This window comes from Choristoneura fumiferana, chromosome 27 (assembly GCF_025370935.1).
Source record: "Choristoneura fumiferana chromosome 27, NRCan_CFum_1, whole genome shotgun sequence".
NCBI classification, from domain to species: Eukaryota; Metazoa; Arthropoda; class Insecta; order Lepidoptera; family Tortricidae; genus Choristoneura; species Choristoneura fumiferana.
In genome coordinates this window covers 4332926-4354856 of record NC_133498.1, presented here as the reverse complement: position 1 = coordinate 4354856, position 21931 = coordinate 4332926, and the positions used below count along the sequence as shown (strand labels likewise).

The 21931-nt window shown below is 38.3% G+C and overlaps 1 protein-coding gene across 2 annotated transcripts; it reads left to right on the top strand.

The window, feature by feature from the left end:
* Positions 1-2696: 2696 nt before the first annotated feature.
* Positions 2697-20299, top strand: LOC141443492 (probable chitinase 2). 2 transcript variants are annotated; one of them, XM_074108812.1, is made up of 10 exons: positions 2697-2886; positions 11806-11970; positions 12797-12882; positions 13904-14013; positions 14723-14819; positions 15623-15835; positions 16233-16427; positions 16910-17043; positions 17402-17577; positions 18824-20299. In XM_074108812.1, exons 1-10 carry the CDS (start codon positions 2814-2816, stop codon positions 19102-19104), a joined length of 1530 nt encoding a protein of 509 aa, XP_073964913.1. In that variant the 5' UTR covers positions 2697-2813; the 3' UTR covers positions 19105-20299. The 2 variants fall into 2 exon arrangements, with proteins under 2 accessions (XP_073964913.1, XP_073964914.1); XM_074108813.1 differs by lacking the exon at positions 2697-2886 and adding an exon at positions 8560-8692.
* Positions 20300-21931: the final 1632 nt, after the last annotated feature.

The window sequence follows — 21931 nt, the reverse complement described above, 5'->3', positions numbered from 1 at the left end:
GAAATATAGGAAATTTAAAAAACGGAAACTTTCAATCCCCATCATAAATTTTGAGAAGTTTCCGAAATTTTCCTATACGAAAACATTCCGCATTTTCGGAAAGTTTCCTTTGGCACATCAGTAATCGTAATTATGCGGAATACGACAGCACCCGAAGTGTCAATCAATTATTGTATTAAATTAATTTTCATATCAAATCCAATAAGGTGACCCGGGACTATTGTAGCTGGGGGATATTGTATCTGAGCCGTCTGATGGCGTCCTTACAACGCCATGTTCGCCATGTTACAAAGGCAGCACTATTTGTTATATTTACAAGAATAATTAATTATTTATATATTAAAATGAGAATTTTATATTTATGTTGGAACTTCTCTGTCGCATTAGGTCAAGCCTGTAATGATAGATGTAAGTGTGTGTACAATAAATAAATATTCATGTGTGTTGTGTGAAGACAGTCTGGCGAACACAGCGTAAAATGGCCGAGAAGAACATGGCGTCGTAACGAGGCCATCAGACGGCTCAGATACAATATCTCCCCAGCTACAATAGCCCCGGGTCACCTTATATGGGACTTTATTATTTAGTGTCAAATGTGAAAACGGCCGTACGATGGGTAGGTAAGGTACTGCATGATATATACGAACTTTTACGATAAAATACGATAGAAAACCATTACGCACTAAATTTGTACTAAGTTTTTATACAGAGTACAGTTGCCGACAAATTTCTTGGGCATAGGACTATGAGGTTGAGGAATATTAGGTTTGAAATTCACTTCTACACAAATGCAAAACTTGAATGTGCACGCGCAGCTCTATTTTCCCTATATCTTTACTAAGTTTGGTGTTCATTAAAGAGTCATCGTATCGTCAGTACCCAAGACTTTTGTCGACAATTGTACCTAAGACTCCAGTTCTTTGAGGTGGAGTGTACAGTTTGACTTTTTATTCATGCTTTTGGATAAAGATGTAGTTAATAATTGTAAGTTAGTAAATTAATTATAACATGTGAATTGTATTTATTTTTTATCTACTAAATAAATATTTAAAATAACTGACATGGTTTTAGTCTTCTTGATATTTTTAAAGTAACTAAATCGACTTAAATAAAGAGAGAGAGAGAGAGAGAGGAAGAAAACATTTATTCGTGACAACGTGAGACAAAATAAAATAACAAGAATAAAAAATAAAAATCAATGGCATGTCACGAAACGCTCCTAAATGAACAAACCGGCGGTCTTAAAAACGGCGCAGACCTTACTTTGGGACCATATTTACACTTTTTTCTTTATTATCTTTCCTTAAAAAGTAGGTTATTTTACACCATCCATATATGAATTCGAAAGTGTGTGTTTGTATGTTTGTCCGTCTTTCACGTCAAAACGGTGCGACGGATCGTCTTGATTTTTGGCATAGAGATAGTTTATGAGCCATAAGCTACTTTTTATCCCGCAAAAATGCACAGTTCCCGAGGGAACAGCGCGCGATCACCGAATTCCACGCGGGCGAAGCCGCGGGCAAAAGCTAGTGATCTAAAAATAAATAACATTTTTAATAAACCCTTTTTACATCGCGGTAGGTAAACGAGAAGTTTAATTAAATGTACAACTTGATTTTTAATTACTTTGATACTAATAATTAGTTAGCTAATTAAGGTAGCTCGTAAGTAAGTTGACGGCAATGGTTCAGTATTACAACACAAAATCTATGGAGAATTGCATTTTGACAGGTCAAAAGTTTTGCAATGTTTTACAGCGAATGCAGCGCAATGCCATCTTTTCATTACTTTATATTAATAATTAGTTAGCTAATTAAGGTAGCTCGTAAGTAAGTTGACGGCAATGGTTCAGTATTACAACACAAAATCTATGGAGAATTGCATTTTGACAGGTCAAAAGTTTGTTGCAATGTTTACAGCGAATGCAGCGCAATGCCATCTATCGTAAAAGTGCACAAATAAACAAGGTGAATGACCATTTGAACAAAGGCAAGTATTTTAAATTATTAAGCTCTATAAAGAATCTATAAACAAACTACAATAAAAGTACCTGTACATAATAGTGTTAAATGACCAAATTATGTAATTACTAGCTTCGCCCGCGTGGAATTCGGTTATAGCGCGCTGTCACCTCAAGAACTGTGCATTTTCCCGGGATAAAAAGTAGCCTATGTCACTCTCTGGCCCATACCATAAGCTATCTCTACACCAAAAATCACGTCGATCCGTCGCTCCGTTTCGACGTGAAAGACGGAAAAACATACACACAAACACACACAATTTCACATTTATAATATTAGTATGGATTATTCACTGCAAAGACACGTTATGAATCGTCTGCGGCCAAATTAGTTTACATCTGACTCCTAAGCTATATGCTTCTCTTTTTAGTATAAGTATTTAGATAAAGACGCACTAATCGACTAACAGGAAAATGGCAACCGCTTTGAGAACCCAGGTAAGATATTCTACATAAATGGACGTAACTTTTACAATGGACAATGCTATATGATCAAAATTGATCTTTGTATCCTTTACCGTGAAGATCAAGATCGTTTAAACACGCTACAGTCATTAAGTGAACCGGTTAGACCGGCATAGGACAAGAAATTACGTTTTAAAGTACTAAGAGGTAAGGTTGTATCTTCAACGACGAAAAACTACCGGTAAGAGAAACCTGTTGTAATTTTAAATGTCAAACGGCAGTCTGTGAGAACGCCGCGGTGGCGAAACGACGCGACGGACGGAACAATATTTAAAAACAAAGTTTTCTTTATTTAAAATTTTAACTTTTTAATAATTTGACGTGCAAAATGGCGGGACTTTTTTTTACATTTTTTATTGCTGCCGCTATGACTGCGGTCCTAGACGGCCAGACCTTGGGAGGTAAGTGAAAGGATTCTTTTATGTGAATTCAGGGTTAAAAAATAGTTGTTTGTGTAAATTGAAACTTGCGATTGAGCAATTTTTTAGGAATTGTTAAGTAAGTTAGTTATTTTCCTAAATGCTTTCTGGCTATTTCCGAGGATGGTTATCTTTATCTCACGTGGTGGCTCCTCGGACTGCTCATTGAACAACAATTCATGTAATATTAATAATTTCTTTAAAGCGGGAACAGTACACGAAACTAACACTAGGTACACGCCTCGACGACTCGCTAGTTCGTACTCAGGGTTACTCAAAGTGGGGGGGTACGCGAACCCCTAGGGGTTCGCTATTCGACGGTAGGGGGTTCGCGACAAGGTTTACGTGACTCCAAAAACCACCAGGCTGCAAGACTAGCAAGATGATTAAGATTGGTTTTTGGAGTCTTTTTGTATTTTTAGGTTCTCCAACAGTCAATTTTATTACTTTCTTTTTTAGGGGTTCGCTATCGTCTAGAAACTTTAACAGGGGTACGTGGAGTGATAAGTTTGAGAAACCCTGCTCTAACTTATCCATTAACAAACAATGGGGATCCATTTGGCAATTTCCTATATTATGATTAAGTTATCTTACACAATATCTATATTAAAAATCAAAATACAATAGAAACAAAGTAGAAATGAACTGCTCAAAGCTGGCCACATATGTATCTTTATGTATTTTTTTTTGTATTATAGAAAAAAATCTTGCCCAAATTTTAACAAATATGAAAGTATGAAAGTCTCAACTATCTATTTTAATCACTTCTACAAAAACCAACTCAGTATAAAAATACTCTGTACAAGTCTTAAAATTACAACCTAACCTTAGCCTAATTAAGTAACTTGGTTGAATAACCAATGTAAAAGTAGTGGTAGGTACCAACCTTATTAATCAAGTAAGATTAAATTTATAGATAAAATGTTTATTCAAAAAAAACTATACCACATAAGAATGCAAGTAATAAATAACTGAACTTACAACAACCCTAACTATTACTAATCTTATCACCTCAACCACATTCATTACGTTTTAACGCTGGGCGCTAATTGTTTGTTCTTTGAACATAAATTATTGCATAGAGACGTTTCGATAACCCAAACGAATAAACTAGTACTTATTCGTAAAACAGCAACTTCACAGGAAAAAAAAAATCCCTTTAACGAAGATGATTAACAGCTGTGGCAGCCGTTAAATGAGTAACTGTGTGATCGGTACCTATCAAAATTACCTACAAAACCGTGTAAATATTTGACTCATATTTTTGACCATTTTCCCGTAAATAATGAAAACCCCCTTTATTTTTTATTCCTGTTTTTGCGCAATGTAAAGGCTGACCAGGAATATAAAAAAAAACCTGACGCGAGGGCAGCACTTCTACGTTTTATATTGCAACATTCTTTACACTTACCATACGAACGATACCTACCTACCAGTCATATTGACAACGGTGTCGGTGATGGTATTTTAAGGAATATTTTCTAATCCCTAAGACTTTTTCAATGACAAATACTTTTATACGTTGTGAATTATTTTCCTTCAAAGGCTGGATAATCTTCGGTATTTTAACGCACAAAAACTAAAATAGCACTTTAAAATACCACACGCCAACAACGTTGAACTTTAACAGCAATAGACAGATGACATTTGAATTTAGTTAGTGTTACCAGTGCAAGAAATTAGTTCTATTGGTTTTCCGCAATATGGCGAGGTTTTTTTATAATTCTGGTCAGCCTTTAAATTATCCTTTATTTTTGTGGTTTATTTAAATTCGCATTCGGCACTTGCATTGTTGTTCGTGTTAATTTAACAAAAGTATTTTACGCTGTGACACAATAACGGTCTTGGAGTTTAATAATACTGTCCGAAGCCAAAAGGCGGTATCTCAAAAAAAAACACTTTCGAGTAATTTATATTGTATTTATTCCATGTGATGCAGAATGTCATAAGCTACAAGTCATAAGTTTTTATCTACCTATCTACACAATGGTATTAATATATCAAAAGTGTTTGTTTTTTTTTAGATACCGATTTTAGAGGGCAGAATATTAGTTAGTACTTTTCATTTTAAGACATCTTGTAGGTACTATCCAACCAACTGAATCGTGAATCGTGACTTACTGTGGAACCTTTTCGTAGAAAAAGTCATAGTGACATCGCATTGCTATATAAGGGAATTAGTTAAGTATGTCATCTTACTGTGAGAACGTTTACGGTGGGTCAGGAATCAAATGGTTCGACTGTACGTACGTAGCAAGTAATAATCTGGAACTGCTGAACATGTACATATAGGTATTTAAAACAATTTATCTTCGAGAACATTAACATACTTTTCTCCTAGAAAGTGCGCATCTATGCGTGGGACCCAGAAAAAGTCGCGTGCAACACCTAGTACGCAGTAACAATTAAAATCCAATCACGAAATAAGCTACTAAAATCGATTCATTAATTTCTTGCGTACTTAACTACTTTAATTTACATCGTAATGTTTAATGTTTATTTGGGCAAAAATCGGTACAATATAGAAAAAAACTTAAGAAAATAAGACTTCAACGAAACATAGACCAGCAAATATGCCACTATTAAAAATCTGTATGGTTGGGAGTTCGGGAGATATTAGTAAAACAAAGGTTGGTATCGATATATCATACTTAGTCTTACCACTATAAATCATCTTCTTCTTCTTCTTCTTCTTCAGCCCATAGCCACCCAATGCTGAGTGTAGGCATCCTGCATTGCTCGCCACTCATCTCGGTCTAGTGCTCTCCTCATCCAGCAGCTTCCCGCCACTTTGACCAGGTCGTCGGTCCACCTCATCTCCTGTCTACCAACGTTTCTCCGCCCGGTTCTGGGTCTCCACTCCATCACGGCCTTCCCCCATCTTCCATCACTCCTGCGGCATATGTGTCCAGCCCACTTCCACTTCCTTTGGGTGATTACCCTGGCTATATCGGTGAGCCTTGTTCGTCTCCGAATCTCCGTATTTCGGAACCTGTCACGGGAGAGATATGCCCAACATCGCCCGCTCCATCGCCCTTTGCGTGACTTGCCAGCTTGTGTACGACCTTCTGCGTGAGCGTCCAAGTTTCGGCTCCATATACCAGCACCGGGAGGACACTGCTCGAAGCATCTGCGCTTGAGATTAAGAGGTATGTCCCCTCTGAGCACGTCGGACAATTTACCGAATGCCAAATACAAATCATCAAATCATTCCAATTTCCTTCAAATATGGTACAAAAGGTGTTAATCCGTCACGCGTCCTAGAGACTACATTAGTCCCTAACTTTTTTGGTGCGGGAAAGGTCCTTAAGACCTTAAGACTACTGGTAGTCCCTAGGTCCTAGAGTCTAGGACATTTCCAGCACAAAAAAGTAAGGGACTAATGTAGTCTCTAGGACGCGTGACGGGTTAGAAGCGGGTTCTGCCTTTTCGCAGAATTATTGTTTGTCAACTGTTTCATTTCCCAACTCAATTTTCTCCAAAACAAAAAAAAAAGCTTTCAGTGTATTTTCTTATGCTTTTTTATAGAACACAGTAGGTAAGGTAAAAATAAAAATAATAAAATTAGGGGTTAGGTTAGATGGGGTGACAAATAAAAATTACCAAGTGCGGGTAGTTCGTGATACGAGTGCCGATACTATTTGTGATCAAGTGCGGTAGTTCGAAGGACTCGCGCTAGGCAGACTTGATGCCGCCTCCACATGCTTGGCAAACAACGGCAAACAGCGAGCACCAAACAACGAACACGAACGCGTGGATAGGTGTTCGCCTGTGTTTACCTGTTTTTGTTCGTGTTTGCCAGTGATCGGCGTCGGTGTCGGTTTTTGTGCACAAATCAAAGGGTATTCGACAAACGTGTTTGCGATGTATCCAAACGCTTGTCTGTAGTAAACGTGTTTGTGATGTATCCAAACCTTGTACGATTTCTGTGAATTTTCATCATCCACCAACGTCTTGGTTTCCTTTCTTTTTCATTTAATTTCATATATTGCTTTCTTTTAAAATAAAAATAGGTCAACCCGAAAGTAATCGCTGCCACAACAAGCTCGTAGTCCGCCATGTTTGCCAATCCAGCAATAATAGCATGTTCACCAAGCCTGGGGATGCCGTGTTTGTGTTGGGTGGATGGGGTCTGGTCAGTGTTTGGCAAGTGTTTGGTATTAGTGGCAAACACCAAGCATGTGGAGGCGGCATGACACCCCACACTTCAGTCTTACTCGTGACCAGGGTAGCACAGGGTAGCAGGGTAACAACATCGCTCCGTAAAGGCCCATTCACACCAACCGATGCTACCCTACATTAGACATTGACAATAAAAATGACGATAAAAATGCGGGTAGTTATGCGCTGGTGTTAGTTTCGTCGGGCAGTCGCGCGAGCAGAGCGGTGGCGCGTAGTGTGTGTGTTGCGGCAGCCGCCGAGTCGCGTGCTCCTGAGAAGAAGGGCTACTAAATTTTTCCTTTTTTTTTATTTTACCACTGTCGGCGTGACTGATCTCTGCCTTTGCCAAATTACAGCTTTCTAGTACTAACGGCCTCTGAGCATAGCCGCGGACAGACAGACACTGACTACGGAACCCTAAAAATACAAGTCCAATATCTTCTGATAATCTAAATGACGGACTAAATTGATTTTTCATTACATTTCATTTATTTTTAGCTTAGGTATAACAACATCAGTTAAAGTGAAACCTTTGTTATTAACCTAAAAATTTTATTGTTATTGTACTATTATTGTTATTAAAACCTTATATCAATAGTACATTGTTATAGAGGTTGATAAGTAAGCAAAAGATGAACGATTTAGTGGTAATACTAATACGGGTTCATCTATTACACTTTTGGCCGAGACTAAACATTGTGCTTTTCATGACCACTGCGAGGAAAAAACTTTTATCACAAAACAAACAACCACAATTCAAAAATTGCGTTGCCTCCGCCGTGTGACACTCTTTACCGGCCCGGATAATACCGACCTGATTTTTCTTGTACGTCCACAAGACGACTGTAGAAATTCATGTCAGTTTTACACGAGTTTGTATGGGCGTGTACACGAATAATCGGGTCGGTATTTCCATGTCAATATTATCCGGGCCAGTAAATAGTGTCAGCCCTCCCGCCAAATTTTAGTTTTTCTTTTGTGATATTTTTTTAACCGAGTCCGTTCTTAATGGCCACTACCCAACCACATATTTAAAAAATAAAAACGTCATCCCCGTCAAGTCCGACCTTACCGTAATGTTACATTGTTGTCGTGTTTTGCGAGCCATAAATGAGTTACCTGTTAAATGTACATATATAGATAGGCCGTTTTGGGTACTGGATTTAAGTTTCGTAAGGCCACATTTTCGAGCAGTGTCGTGAAAAACAGTATTTTATTGAAAGCAGCAGGGCTACTACGAAACTCGAAACTCGAACTTCGTATCGCACCGTCCCTCTCGCTCTTGTATTAAATAGTATAAGTGTCAGAGGGACCGCACGACACGAACTTCGAGTATCGAGTTTCGTAGTAGCCCTGCAGGCCTCTTCCTAGTTTCCGGTCACTTCGTGTATCAAAAATAAATTCAATATTATTCCATCCTCAAGATCTAAAAAGATTAAACATGTTTGTCGCATTCTCATGCGTCATAACATGTCCCTGATTCGGTTGCTTGATATCAAGGCTACGCGAACGTTTGTTTTGTCACAAAACCGGTGCCTAGCATTTAAGGTGTTGTTTAGTGGTAGCTGTTTTCGGTTATGCGGACTTTATGCGTCGGTGAATGCCGAAGGAGAATCTTTTTAAAATAGTAAGTGGCCATTTTCATTTTAATTTCATGATGGGTCAGGATGGTAGTAAGTATACCAAACGTTCAAGGAAAACTATAGCGGCCAAGTTTGCTTGAGAATTATTAGTAGTTTATGAGTAAATAGCAGCCTAAGGTATAAAATATACCTAAACTTGGAAGATTCCGTATAAAGAAAAATATTACTTTATTTTTTCGTAATGGCTACGGAACCCTATTTTGGGCGTGTCCGACACGCTCTTGGCCGGTTTTTTCATACAGTTTATATCACACACACAGGGGTCGTCACAAGATGCAAATTTTATTGATAATCGGGACATTATTTTTCTTGGTCTAAATCTAGTTCTAAAAAAGAGAGTAAAGTGGCCACTTAAAATGAAAATGCTCAAATACATTTAAAACAACTATGCTTTGAGCTAAGAGTAAACAGAAGCCGTATTGCCTAACGTTTCTGGCGCTCGCGATCGCAATCAAATGACAGTTTTTGTATGCGAAATCTGTCATTTGATTGCGATGGCCTCAGGATTTCATGAATCATAATAGCCGCAATCTAAATCAAAGTTCCAGGATAATACTAGCTTGGGAATTCCTAGAAGTGATATCGTGACTCAGTTCATCATGATCTTGGCCTATCCTCGGCACTGCAGGGCACAGGCCTCCCCTCAGAATGAGAGGGCTTGGACATTGTTTACACATTGTTGAATTTGTTCACTTCTTTTCTTTATTGGCAGTATGCTGGTCCTTCCAGCGTAAAGCTAGTGGTAAATTTCAAATATAATTCGCACATAAATTCCGAAAAATTCAAAGGTACCTGGTTAAAAAATATATATTAGGTATTATTAATTGATATTGTAACGGATAATTCACGTATTAAACGGAGTTTATAGCTCGACATGTTTCGGGCTAATTCGTAGCCTTTCTTCCTAGGAGCAACGCGACTCTGCGGCTGCCGCAACACGCGCACTGCGCGCCACCGCTCTGCTCGCGCGACTGCCCGACGAAACTAACACCGGCCCACAACTACCCGCATTTTCATCGTCATTTTTATTGTCACTGTCAAATGTATGTTGTCAAATGCGGGTTTTTTAATCTATAACCCAATGGTTCAGCCGACCGAAGCTGCAGTTAAACGCTATAATATAACACTTATAGGATAACACGCCATTCGACGTAATTCAACAGCGTGTGTGAAGTTCCCAATCCGCACTGAACCCGCGTGGGAACTAACAGCCCAAGCCCTCTCATTCCGAGAGGAGGCCTGTGCCCAACAGTGGGACGTATATAGGCTGGAATGATGATGATAAGGATAACACGTACCTACTCATTATACATTACTCCGATACAGTAAAAGCGGTCATTACCAAAGCCCACCGATTTGTCACAGCAGCCCTAAAACAAAGGTTTCACGCTCGGGGACACACGCTCGGCTGACATACGATCTATGTCGCCGCTGTCCCAAAAACAGTGAGTGTTCTGTTGACACAGTTTTATATTTAAAGAACTAGTAGACTTAAAACAATGTCGTGTTTGTTGGAACGCTTATAAGTCGAGAACGGCGGACCGATTTTCAAGATTTTAGATTTGTTGTATATGAAAAACATTTTCCCATAAAAAATGTTCATGGGTTTCGTAACTGTCAGTTATAGATATATACCACATCCCCACACACTTACAAGTTAGTTATTTTATATTTGCCTAGAAAAATATTTACTGCAAATAATTGATAAGGCAAAACAGCGTTAGAGGGTTTGAAAACGCAATTAAATAAATAAATAATAAAATAAATATCACGGGACAATTCACACCAATTAACCTAGTCCCAAAGTAAGCTTAGCAAAGCTTGTGTTACGGGTACTAAGCAACGGATAAATATAATTACATAGATAGATACATACTTAATTACATATTAAACACCCAAGACCAGAGAACAAACATTCGTATTTTTCATACAAATATCTGCCCCGACACGGGAATCGAACCCGGGACCTCAAGCTTCGTAGTCAGGTTCTCTAACCACTAGTCCGTCTGGTCTGGTCCAATTGAACCTATTCATTTTAATGTAGGTAGTGTTTTTCGGGTAGGACAACGTCTGCCGGGTAGTACTTAAATACGAGAAGAATGGCTGGAGGCTACTTTTTATCCCGATATTCCCACGGCATCGGCATAAAATCTCGTAATAAAAACCACTAGGCTTAGAATCGTGAAGTCTAAAGTCTAAAGTCGATGCCTGTATCTTAGACGCATTTCCACCAATGGTGTGCGAGGATGCATTGCAAAGAATGTGTTTGTAATGAGTCAATAGAAACGCTTAATTTACCTATCTTCGCTCCGCTCAGCTGAATCCACCAGAGCTGCGCTGAGCGAAGATAGGTAAATGAAGCGTATCTATTGGTTCATGACAAACGCATTCCTCTCAACACATCCTCGCCCATCTCTGATAAAAGCTCGGCTTTATATAATCATAACGCATTTCGCGGATGCTGAGACTGCCTTGGCGGTGTGTAGCGCGTCTGGCATGTTTGCTGCGAACAGGGTAGATGGCTTTATTCGTGTCGGTACCGTTGACCATCAGTGTGTAGCGGTATAGCACGCGGTACGGAATACGAGGACCTGGGTTCGATTCCCAGTGATGGTCTTTTATTTTTCTGGTTTTTCTGTGCATCTTTATTTCAGTTTGTATTTTCAATTTAGGTTTTACGGGATGACCGTAAAAGTAAAAATTTAGAATTGAAATAAAAAATACAAAAAGATTTCAAAAACCAATCTTAATTTGATTGCTTAGTAACGATATCTCTTGTCCGGGTGAGCGGATAGTTCCAATGGAGTGCCGAAAAAAAAAAAGTTTCTCGATGAGGGCTACGGCATAGATGTCGCTAGCGTCACTGCTTAAGTGGCTATATAAGAAACAAACAAGCTGAGATATGAGGTGCATAGGGGAAATTCGTGTCGGTACCGTTGACCATCAGTGGTGTAGCGGTATAGCACGCTGTACGGAATACCGAGGACCTGGGTTCGATTCCCAGTGTGATGGTCTTATTTTTCTGGTTTTTCTGTACATCTATATTTCAGTTTGTATTTTCAATTTATTCTAATTACCCATTGTTTTCATATTCCAGGTCCAATGCACGGCAAAGTTGTGGTATGCTACATCGCCAGCTGGGCCACATACCGCCCAGAAGCTGGAAAATACGACATCGGCGACCTCGAGCCCTCGCTCTGCACCCATCTCGTGTACTCCTTCGCTGGACTTGACGAAGCCAACATGAGCATTAAAAGCTTGGGTAACTTCATATGAATGTGTAATAAATTGATTACAGCGCCACCTATATCCCGCAACACGTAACTTGAAGACAACGGCATCTGTGAATTTAAACAATTACTTTGCTCACCCGCGACCTCATGACGCGTCAGTGTAGTGTGGTAGGGGTGATAGATGGGTGTGTGTGATGTGTGTGTGTTCTTACCAGTGTAGAGTTCAGGAACTGCATGAACTTACATTTCTTGCATAGAGGTAGCTATCACAAAATTGCAGGTGAACAAAGTAAAAGTTTTAGTTTATTGATTACGAGTCTCCGCAATGCCTCTTGATTCAATAAACGCCATCTGTGTTCTGCAACACGTAACTTAATTAAAGCGACATCTAGTAAAAGCAACTTTACTGAATGTTGCTTGATCAATGTTGCGTTTAAACCTGCTGAGCTGGCAACGTTGCATTATTGTTAGTTTTTCTCCATTATTCCATAAAAATGAATGAAAATTAAAAATGTTATCTGATACAACACTTCTTAATATGTATAAATTAATGTGTCTACTCCAATAATTACTCGTGGTAGGCTTTTATATTCTTTAAAAAAAATAATGTTTATTAACGAGTTTGAAATAAAATAAAAGTCTATAACGATTAATTATTATTGGAGTAGACACATTAACTTATATATTAAAAAGTGTTCTATCCACGTTCTATCAGACAACATTTTTAATTTTTATTAATTTTATGGAATAATCGAGGAAAACTATCAAAAATGCAACGTTGCCAGCTCAGCAGGTATAAACGCTCTTAAGATTGAAGAAATCGTTAATAATCTTAAAAATTTGAACTTTTTGTAGACCCATGGCAAGATCTGGAAAAGAACAATGGACAGGTGGGCTACAAAGGCTTTGTGGGGCTGAAGCAGCGGTACCCTCATTTGAAGGTCAGTTGAGATTCACGAACTTATATTGAAGTCGATCACACAAGTACAGTAAAATATATGATATACCAATTTCAGTCGAAAATATCTACAGGCCAGAGTTCTAGTAGACATTTTAGAGAATGCATGAAAACAGATGGGTTCGAACCCGCGTTTCCTGGTATACGCGCTAAGTGTCCTTATGTGTTTGCCCTAAAAGAAATGATGTACTCCTTCTATTATTTAATTTACGTATTTTTTGCTGATAAAACTTTACACTTTTTATTATACTTTCCTACGTGTTGTCTATTTGTACTTAATACTATTGTTGTGTCTTGTGTTGTGAATAAATGTATTTTCTTTCTTTCTTTCTTTCTTTCAAATAGCGTATTGTGCACTTCGTCCTTTAAACTACTAATATTATGCGTGCGTGTGTGTATGTGTGTGCGCGTGTGTGTGTATAGGAATGTTAAATAGGTATTGAATTAAGGCTTACAACCATCACTTTAACAAAACTTCCATCTCTTCATAGGTTTTTGTTTTAAGCCAGTTTATAAGTAGCTTCTTACATTCATGATATAATTTAATTTTGGATAGATTTCTATTTCTTTGTTGATATTGTTATAAACATGCACTGATTTACTGATGAACTGTGACCTGGCAAAATGTAGTTCTGGTTTTTAAGCATTTAGCCACGTTACCTATTTTTCTTTTGTTCTTATAATTAGGGTTATAAGGTAGTCTTGTGCATTTTTAGGGCAAGGCGATGTCACTATGACTTTATCTACAAAAAGGTTCCACAGTGGGTCACGATTCAGTAAGTTCGAGTGAACTTGAGAACAACGTATGTACAGTCGAGTTCATAAACTTGTGAGCAAAAATTTTATCAAAAATGTCTGAACACGTCTTTATTGTTAACGGCGTAAAAGCGTGTTCATATGTTACTGGTCAAAATTTTTGCTCACATGTTTATGAACTCGACTGTACCCTTACCTAGTTAGTGTAAAGTGAAATTATTAATTACTATACTATTTTGTATTAACAGGTGACGATTGCCATTGGTGGGTGGAACGAGGGCTCGCTGAAATACTCCAATATGGCTGCCAAAAAAGAAAACAGAGAGAAGTTTATAAAAAGCGTACTGGCGTTCCTGGAGTGAGTACATTGCATTAGATTATAAAAATATGGACATTGTAATAATTGTTAGACAACAGAAATAGTAGAATACCAAAAATTTAATTTTAACCAACTACAGTACACCCAGAACAAGAGGACCACAAATAGAGACAGACCTCCCTCCGGAGCGCACGATACTGACGTCATCTTGTAATATTTGAAATAGTAGAATACCAAAAATTTAATTTTAACCAACTACAGTACACCAGAACAAGAGGACCACAAATAGAGACAGACTTCCCTCCGGAGCGCACGATACTGACGTCATCTTGTAATATTTGAAATAGTAGAATACCAAAAATTTAATTTTAACCAACTACAGTACACCCAGAACAAGAGGACCACAAATAGAGACAGACCTCCCTCCGGAGCGCACGATACTGACGTCATCTTGTAATATTTGAAATAGTAGAATACCAAAAATTTAATTTAACCCAACTACAGTACACCCAGAACAAGAGGACCACAAATAGAGACAGACCTCCCTCCGGAGCACACGATACTGACGTCATCTTGTAATATTTGAAATAGACCCCCTTAAAAAACAACCTCATTAAAAAAAGGACGATAGCGCGCTTGCTTTAGAATGTATTAGTTTCTCTTTATTAGTTAAAAGACTAGATGGCGCCAGGATTTGCCAAAACAAATTGAGATGAAATAAAACTAATCAATATTTTTTTGATTTCAGTAACTATAAGTTTGATGGGCTGGATCTGGATTGGGAGTATCCTGCCAGGAGGGACGGCAAGCCGGAAGACCGAGCCAATTATGTCACTTTAGTTAAAGTAGGTAAAGTAAAATATACCCAAGGGCAATAAAAACTAGTCAGATTCCGTACAGAGTTGCATGCATCGATAACGTCTCTTGTGGTCGCTGAAGACTCTCTGGGGAGCAGTGGCAATGGAATGCTCGAAGAAAATTAGGAGGCGTTACGTAAAAGAAAAAGGGAATAAATTTTTTTGGAGAAAGATTTTGTGTGTAGTATGTGTTGCGTGTGGCAGGGTCGCCATGTAATATCGGGAGTTGAATCAAACACAAGAGACGAGTAATACTACCGAATGATGAGTAAATACTGCGTTTATTGCCACTGCGTATATAATACGTAGTGGGAGAGTGTGTGTGTGGCGCACACACTACAATGCGGACATAGTGAGTTATCCATTGAAGTGGCAATGGGCGGGCCACATCGCCCGAGGGACAGATAACCGTTGGGGGAGAAAAGTCCTCGAGTGGCGACCGCGAACCGGAAGACGAAGCATTAACAAGTCTCCCACCAGGGCGTGAGAGTTGCGGGCAACCGGTGAATGCAAGTGGCGAGTTGTCTTTCATAGTGGCGTTCTAAGGGGGAGGTGTGTTCAGCAACGGGCGTCTTCCGGCTGATGATGATAATGATGATCAATAATAAATTCCTGTCGTGAAAATTCGGAACACGCGACTACTTCAGAATGCTGCCGACGTGTCTTAGTTGTTGAATTAATAAGTGACATGTTTGGGGAGCCTTGGGGAGGCCTATGTCCAACAGTGGGCGTATTTCGGCTGATATGATGATGATGATGTTTGTATTAAATATATATGATTTCTCTTTCAGGAATTGAAAGAGGCTTTCGAGCCTCACAACTACATCTTAACAGCGGCCCTAGGAGCTGGTAAAGACACCATGGAAGCTGCCTACGACCTTCCCAAGCTGAGCAGATACTTGGACTTCATCCACATGATGTGTTACGACTACCACGGCACTTGGGACGGTGTGGTCGGCGCCAACGCACCTCTGAAGGGTGTGGATCAGGATACACTCAATGTGGTGAGAATCTTCTCTGACCTACGTCTCATCCCCGAAAGCAGACCTTGAGAGAGCTATATTTATGACGTACCTAGCCAAATTTTTAAATCCAGGAACCAGAAACTCCATCAATGTAATGAGGGATATCGCTAGATGGCGTTACTATCGTGAGGTTTGACGTTACAATCTTGCTTCCGTAGTATTTAGTTAATAAACCAATCCCAAGTCCCAATGTGACACAAATGTCAAATTTGTCAAAAATTCTTCACGATCCTAGCGCCACCTAATGTGTTACAGAAACTCAATGCTCGTATTCCAAAAAAAACGACTCAAATCTGGTAGGTAGGTCTAGTCCCTAGAGATTGTACAAGGTCCACCCACATAAATTGAGGCTAATTAATTACTAAAACCCTTTCAGGAATTCACCATCAAGTACATGCTGGCGCATGGAGTAAGCCCCTACAAGATGGTGCTGGGTCTGCCCATGTACGGAAGAACCTTCATCCTGCAGAACCCAGCTGAAGACAAGGTGGAATTTGGCAGGACGCCAGTCAAGAACGTCGGATTCAAAGGACCTTACACCAGGGAGGCTGGTTTTATGGGTTATAATGAGGTGAGCAAAACAACGCTAAGTACTTAATGACTGGAATTAAATCACTGATTATTAATCACTAGGTTAGAAACAACTTCATTTACACAAGGTTGCCCACATTTTTAGCCTTTTGACAACGTTTAGCTAACAAATATGGCTAAGTTTATATACATCATTTGTCTAAAAACCCAATTTAGACTTGCAAGAAAAGTTGTGTAATTCGTAATACATTGCGAAGCTTCGAAGTAAACGAGTTGGGGTGGTGAATGCCGCAATGTAGTGCAACTTGCATGATTTAAGTCCAGTTTATCTTGCACAAAAAAATATGCAAGTTGTATTACATTTCGAGGTCGTAAAGAAAACGAGTTACATTTGTCAATTTTGGCAAACGAGCGCAGCAATGTAATTCTACTTGCATGTCTATATTGGGCCTTACGTTTTTCTGAGAGGATGATGACAAATTATTAAGAACTAAACATAATTAGCTTTTCTTTTCCTTCCAGATATGCATGGAACTCGCGAACCAGTCTCACTCCTGGTCCCACCACTGGGATCACTCCAGCAGTACTCCGTACCTTCGACACAACGAACGCGTGATTGTTTATGATGATGCCCAGTCTATCGCTATCAAAGTCAAGTAAGTTTTTTGTAGATTACAATATCTGCAAAAATTGACAACTTATAAATAAGTTGGGTTTAAACCACATGGCACATATCTTTTTACAAGCTTTTATTAAGTTTCCCCTGTTCCATTGTCTGTCTGTAATCATATCTTGCAAGTTAAATTCGACCAACTTCCAGTAGTTAAATTGACTTGACTTTGACTGTAGGTAGAGTGATTCACGATGACGCGTGCCGTGGTTCTTATAACAATGTCATTAATGGCTAATTTTGACAAAATCACGCAATCAATCTTCGTGGATGGCACTAGGTATAAGTGACGTTAATCCAAAAATACATCCAGAAACTAAAATAAAGAGTCTTGTTTTCTCCAGGATGGCTATGTCTTACGGTCTCGGCGGTCTCATGGTCTGGAGTATTGATACAGATGATTTTAAGGGCGCGTGCGCAGCGCCAACGAACGCCTATACTACGTTCACTAAGACCTACGGCGAGATCCGGGATAGCCCTGTATTAACGGAGGCTCTGAAGACTCTGAAGCTTCCTGACGGTAAGTTGAAAATGTCTGCAGGTACTACAGGCAGGTGGATAGATTAGGGCCTTACTACAGGCAAGTGGCTAGATTAGGGTCTTACTACAGGCAAGTGGATAGATTAGGGCCTTACTACAGGCAAGTGGATAGATTAGGGTCTTACTACAGGCAAGTGGATAGATTAGGGCCTTACTACAGGCAAGTGGATAGATTAGGGCCTTACTACACTTGCGAGTTACGAGCGTGTTTTCTATACAAATATCAGTCGCGGCGAACTCGTTGCATGATCGTGAGATAAGGCCCTTAAAGTCATAATTGTGTAGATCAGTGTTTTTCAACGTGTGGGTCACGACCCCCTGCGGGATCGCGAAGCCTCTTTAGTATTAGTTGCTGGGAAAACTATATCAATAAAAGAATGTTTAAAATTATTTATTAAGAAAATGTTAACTAATAATTAACGCCCGGAATTTTGCATGCGGCTATTGACAGATTGTAGGGAGAGAGCACCGCTTTTTATCGATATTATCGATAGTTTCCAACTATTATCAATGCGGTTAATTTATCTAAATAAAATAACACTTGCAAGCAAATACCTACTTACTTTATCAACTCTTTATATCTCATATTTATTCGTAGTTATAGTAATTTCAATAAGGCAATTTAAACGGATTAAACTTTCCAATATTTCGAACTTTTTTTATCATTGGCCGCTGAAAAAAGTACAGTGGAACAAATTGAATCATGACCCAGGGACCTTTTAATAATCAATTTCACTATGATTTCCTAGACAAAAGTATGAGAGGTCAACATGACATTAGTAGCACAAGGGTTCCACCCTGCCTGGGCCTTCTATTTGTTCGACTGTACGTATCATCGGAAAGTTTGAGGTTTTATTTAATAGAAACATAAATAAAAAAAACTGTCGATTTGTCGATAACATCGATTAAAAGCGGTGCTCTCTCCCTACAATCTGTCAATAGCCGCACGCAAAATTCCGGGCCTACTAATAATAATTGTCACAAAATAAAACACATGGAAAGAAACAACGGGTAGGGGGGTCGCGAAATATTTCTTCATATTAAATTATGTCATGAAAAAAGTTGAAAAACACTGGTGTATATTCCTGAATTAAAATTGTGTTCTATTTAATCCGTCAGCTATCAAGAAATATTGGACACGCGCGTAGTTTTTCCTTTTTTTCTCGACTTATTAATTTTGAATTATACTTATAAATGTTTTTTTTTAACAATTGTTCTATTTTCAGCCAATCGCATTGAGAACCTTAGCCGAAGAACAGCCTACGTCGCATCGAATGGTAAATTGTTTCTCCGGTTACCTGAGCCTGAATACTCAAACTATGCTTTAATGCGTACGATTAATGAAGCGACAACCCTAGCGTTAGAAGAGAAGAGGATAATAGACGAAATGGACCGAATAATGAGAGAGAATGAAATAGAACATAAACCAAAACCAGATTCGGGTAGCAGGGCTGTCAGTAGTATGAGTTTGGTATTATGTTTGTTTTTATTATTTAAGTTATTTTGAGTAATTAAATATTGAGTAAGTTGTCTGTTAGTCGTTCCTATGTACGTTTACAAGTGTAATATGGACCAAAAGTATAGGTATGTTAATTTAAGTCCGACAAAGTGTGAAAAAGGCACTAAAAATATGTATGAAATTGTTAATTAAGCATTTTACGTTGTAAATGTGACAGTTCCATTGAAAATTACGTACTTACTCATTCAATTTTTGTATAAGCGTATAGCCCGGTGGTTAGAGAACCTTACTACATAGCTCGAGGTCCCGGTTCGAGCCCTGGTCGGGGCAAATATTTGTATGAAAAATACGAATGTTTTTTCTTGAGCCTTGGGTATATTTAAGTACCCATGTATCTTATGTTATCTTATCTGTATAGTATTGCTTATCTAGTACCCATAACACAAGCTTTACCTACTTCGTGACTAGGTCAAAATTGGTGTCAAATGTCCGGTGATATTTATTTAAGTATTTATTCTACTCTTCGTTTGTATGATTGCCTATTGTATTTAATTTTTGGTACTTTTGTGATTGTTCCAATTTTCTAATGCGTAATGTGTGTCACTATTCTCTCTTTTTAGGTTTAATTGTATGTCATGTATCATCTTGTGTTTGTCTAACTTGGTTTAGTTTTAAGTTACTGTGGACCCACTGAAAATCAGCGTCGTGGCACCGCGTGCCATGACACATGCTGAGGGGTGCCCTTTTTTGTATCAACTACATATATATTTATTGTTTTGTTTAGCTGTATTATTGTACTCGTAGTTGTTCAAAAATAAATATTTTCTATTCTATTCTATTCTTTTCAATTATGCTTGGAATGATTTTGAGAAAAGGCTTGTAGGACTGTGCCCTTTTTATGACTTGGCTTGGAAACTACCATGCCCCTGACTTTATGAATGTTTCTTTTGGAGACATCGCAAATCTAGATGCTGTAACAGTTATTTAAATCACTGCCAGTGAAAAGACGTGTTAGATATTTAAGTTGTTTGTCTTCACTGATAGACTATTATTTTCTCATTTATTTTTTGTGATGTAGAATTTCATAAACTCATTAAAATTGATTCGAATAAGTTACTTGTATAACGATATTTTATATTATAGGTAATTTTATAAGATACTCTTGTTTTCCATAGTGTGTAATGAATCAGTTTAAGAAATTAGTCTTTAAATACTCACTGATATTGAATAAACAGTTTTTTATTATTTTTTTAGAACTTGTTTTTTTCCCACCTACTGGATAGACTACACAAATGTAGAGTATGACCGTTTTATGCTTATCACATATAACTCTACAGGGTACCACAAAATGAAACCAGAACATTTCATCTAGTAATATCTGAACAACCAAATTTTGGATGGGCTGAAATTCGAGAACACGCGTCTTCCTAAAGATACAGGTACGGCTACGGGTAGCTAGATCGACAGTTCCTGAAAACCCCCATAGCTTGATCGAAATCACTAGAATCTTTTCAAAGATTCTCATAAGTACCCAGTGTACAAAAATTGCTCAAATTTACAATTATTTATACACATACTTGATCCTTTACATGTAGTCCAGCCCTTTACATCCCTGCATAGATACATATATCACCAAAAAATCATTCATGGTGGCGCGACGTATATGTATGTAAACCTTTATTTTACACAAGAAAAGAAACATACATTTGAGATACATACGAGATGCGTATTTGGATACTCAACTTTGAACATCGACCTAATGTGCCTACCTATATACTAAAACATTTGACAACCACGGGATGTTCATTGAGCCTCAGTCTAGACAAATAATTAAGACAAATAATTATCAAAAACTGTTTTCTGAAATCTAACGAACGGAATAAACAGATATAAGTATTTTTACCAGGAAACTACTCCATTTTGAACGATTGAAGACTCATTAACCACCAACATTAGCCAGAAAGCATACAGCAATTGGGTATATGTAGATCTTCGATTACGCTACAACGAACTATGCCAGGCTTCTGCATTTATCCGCCTTCAAATTTGACTGGTTGACCAGTTCACGTTAAAGTGCTCCTTTAACCTACCTATCAGTTCTGACCTAAGACTGAAGAATAATTAATACAGAGAGAGAACATGAGGATTTGTAGAATCAAGTTGTCTTTGGTCCTTATTCTGTGTCTATCGTACGATAATGCGAGCGCTATCCGCCTAGAGTATTTAAAGCAGATGGTACGGAAGCTAATTATTTTACAGACATAAAGATTCTATTTGGAACCCTCTAGAGCTATACTGCGTTGGGCAAGCTCACAATAAACTCATGATGTGTAAAGACAATGTCATGTTTTACACTAAAACTGTGAACGAAACAACCGTTAGATTGTTCGATGAAAAACCAGAGAAACGACTGTCTTTTGTCTATTGCCACTATGTCAAAGGTCATGACAACACTAACATAGTTGCAGTTCGCGTTCTGATCGACATGCTTCCGCAAACTACGAATTTTCGTTGCAATTCGAATAAGAAGTACCACAATTGTACTTGGACATCTCCAAATTTAATCATATATCGGTTTTCATTGTATCGTGTAAAGGAAAACGGGTACTCCCTTCTATGTAATGTAATGCAGTACGAATCTATGTACTGTTTGTGGGATACTAGGGCATTAGACGCTGAGAAACCATTTGCCAAAACATTAACGTTTCAAATGGAAACATGCAACCACTTTGGCTGCAGGAATCAAACATTTGAAGTCAACCATTTAACAGTCATAAAATCTGAGCCTCCTGAACACCTAACAATACTATGGAAACGATCACACAGCGCTTCTTTATCATGGAAAATACCTGAAAATCTAGAATTGAGCGAGGTT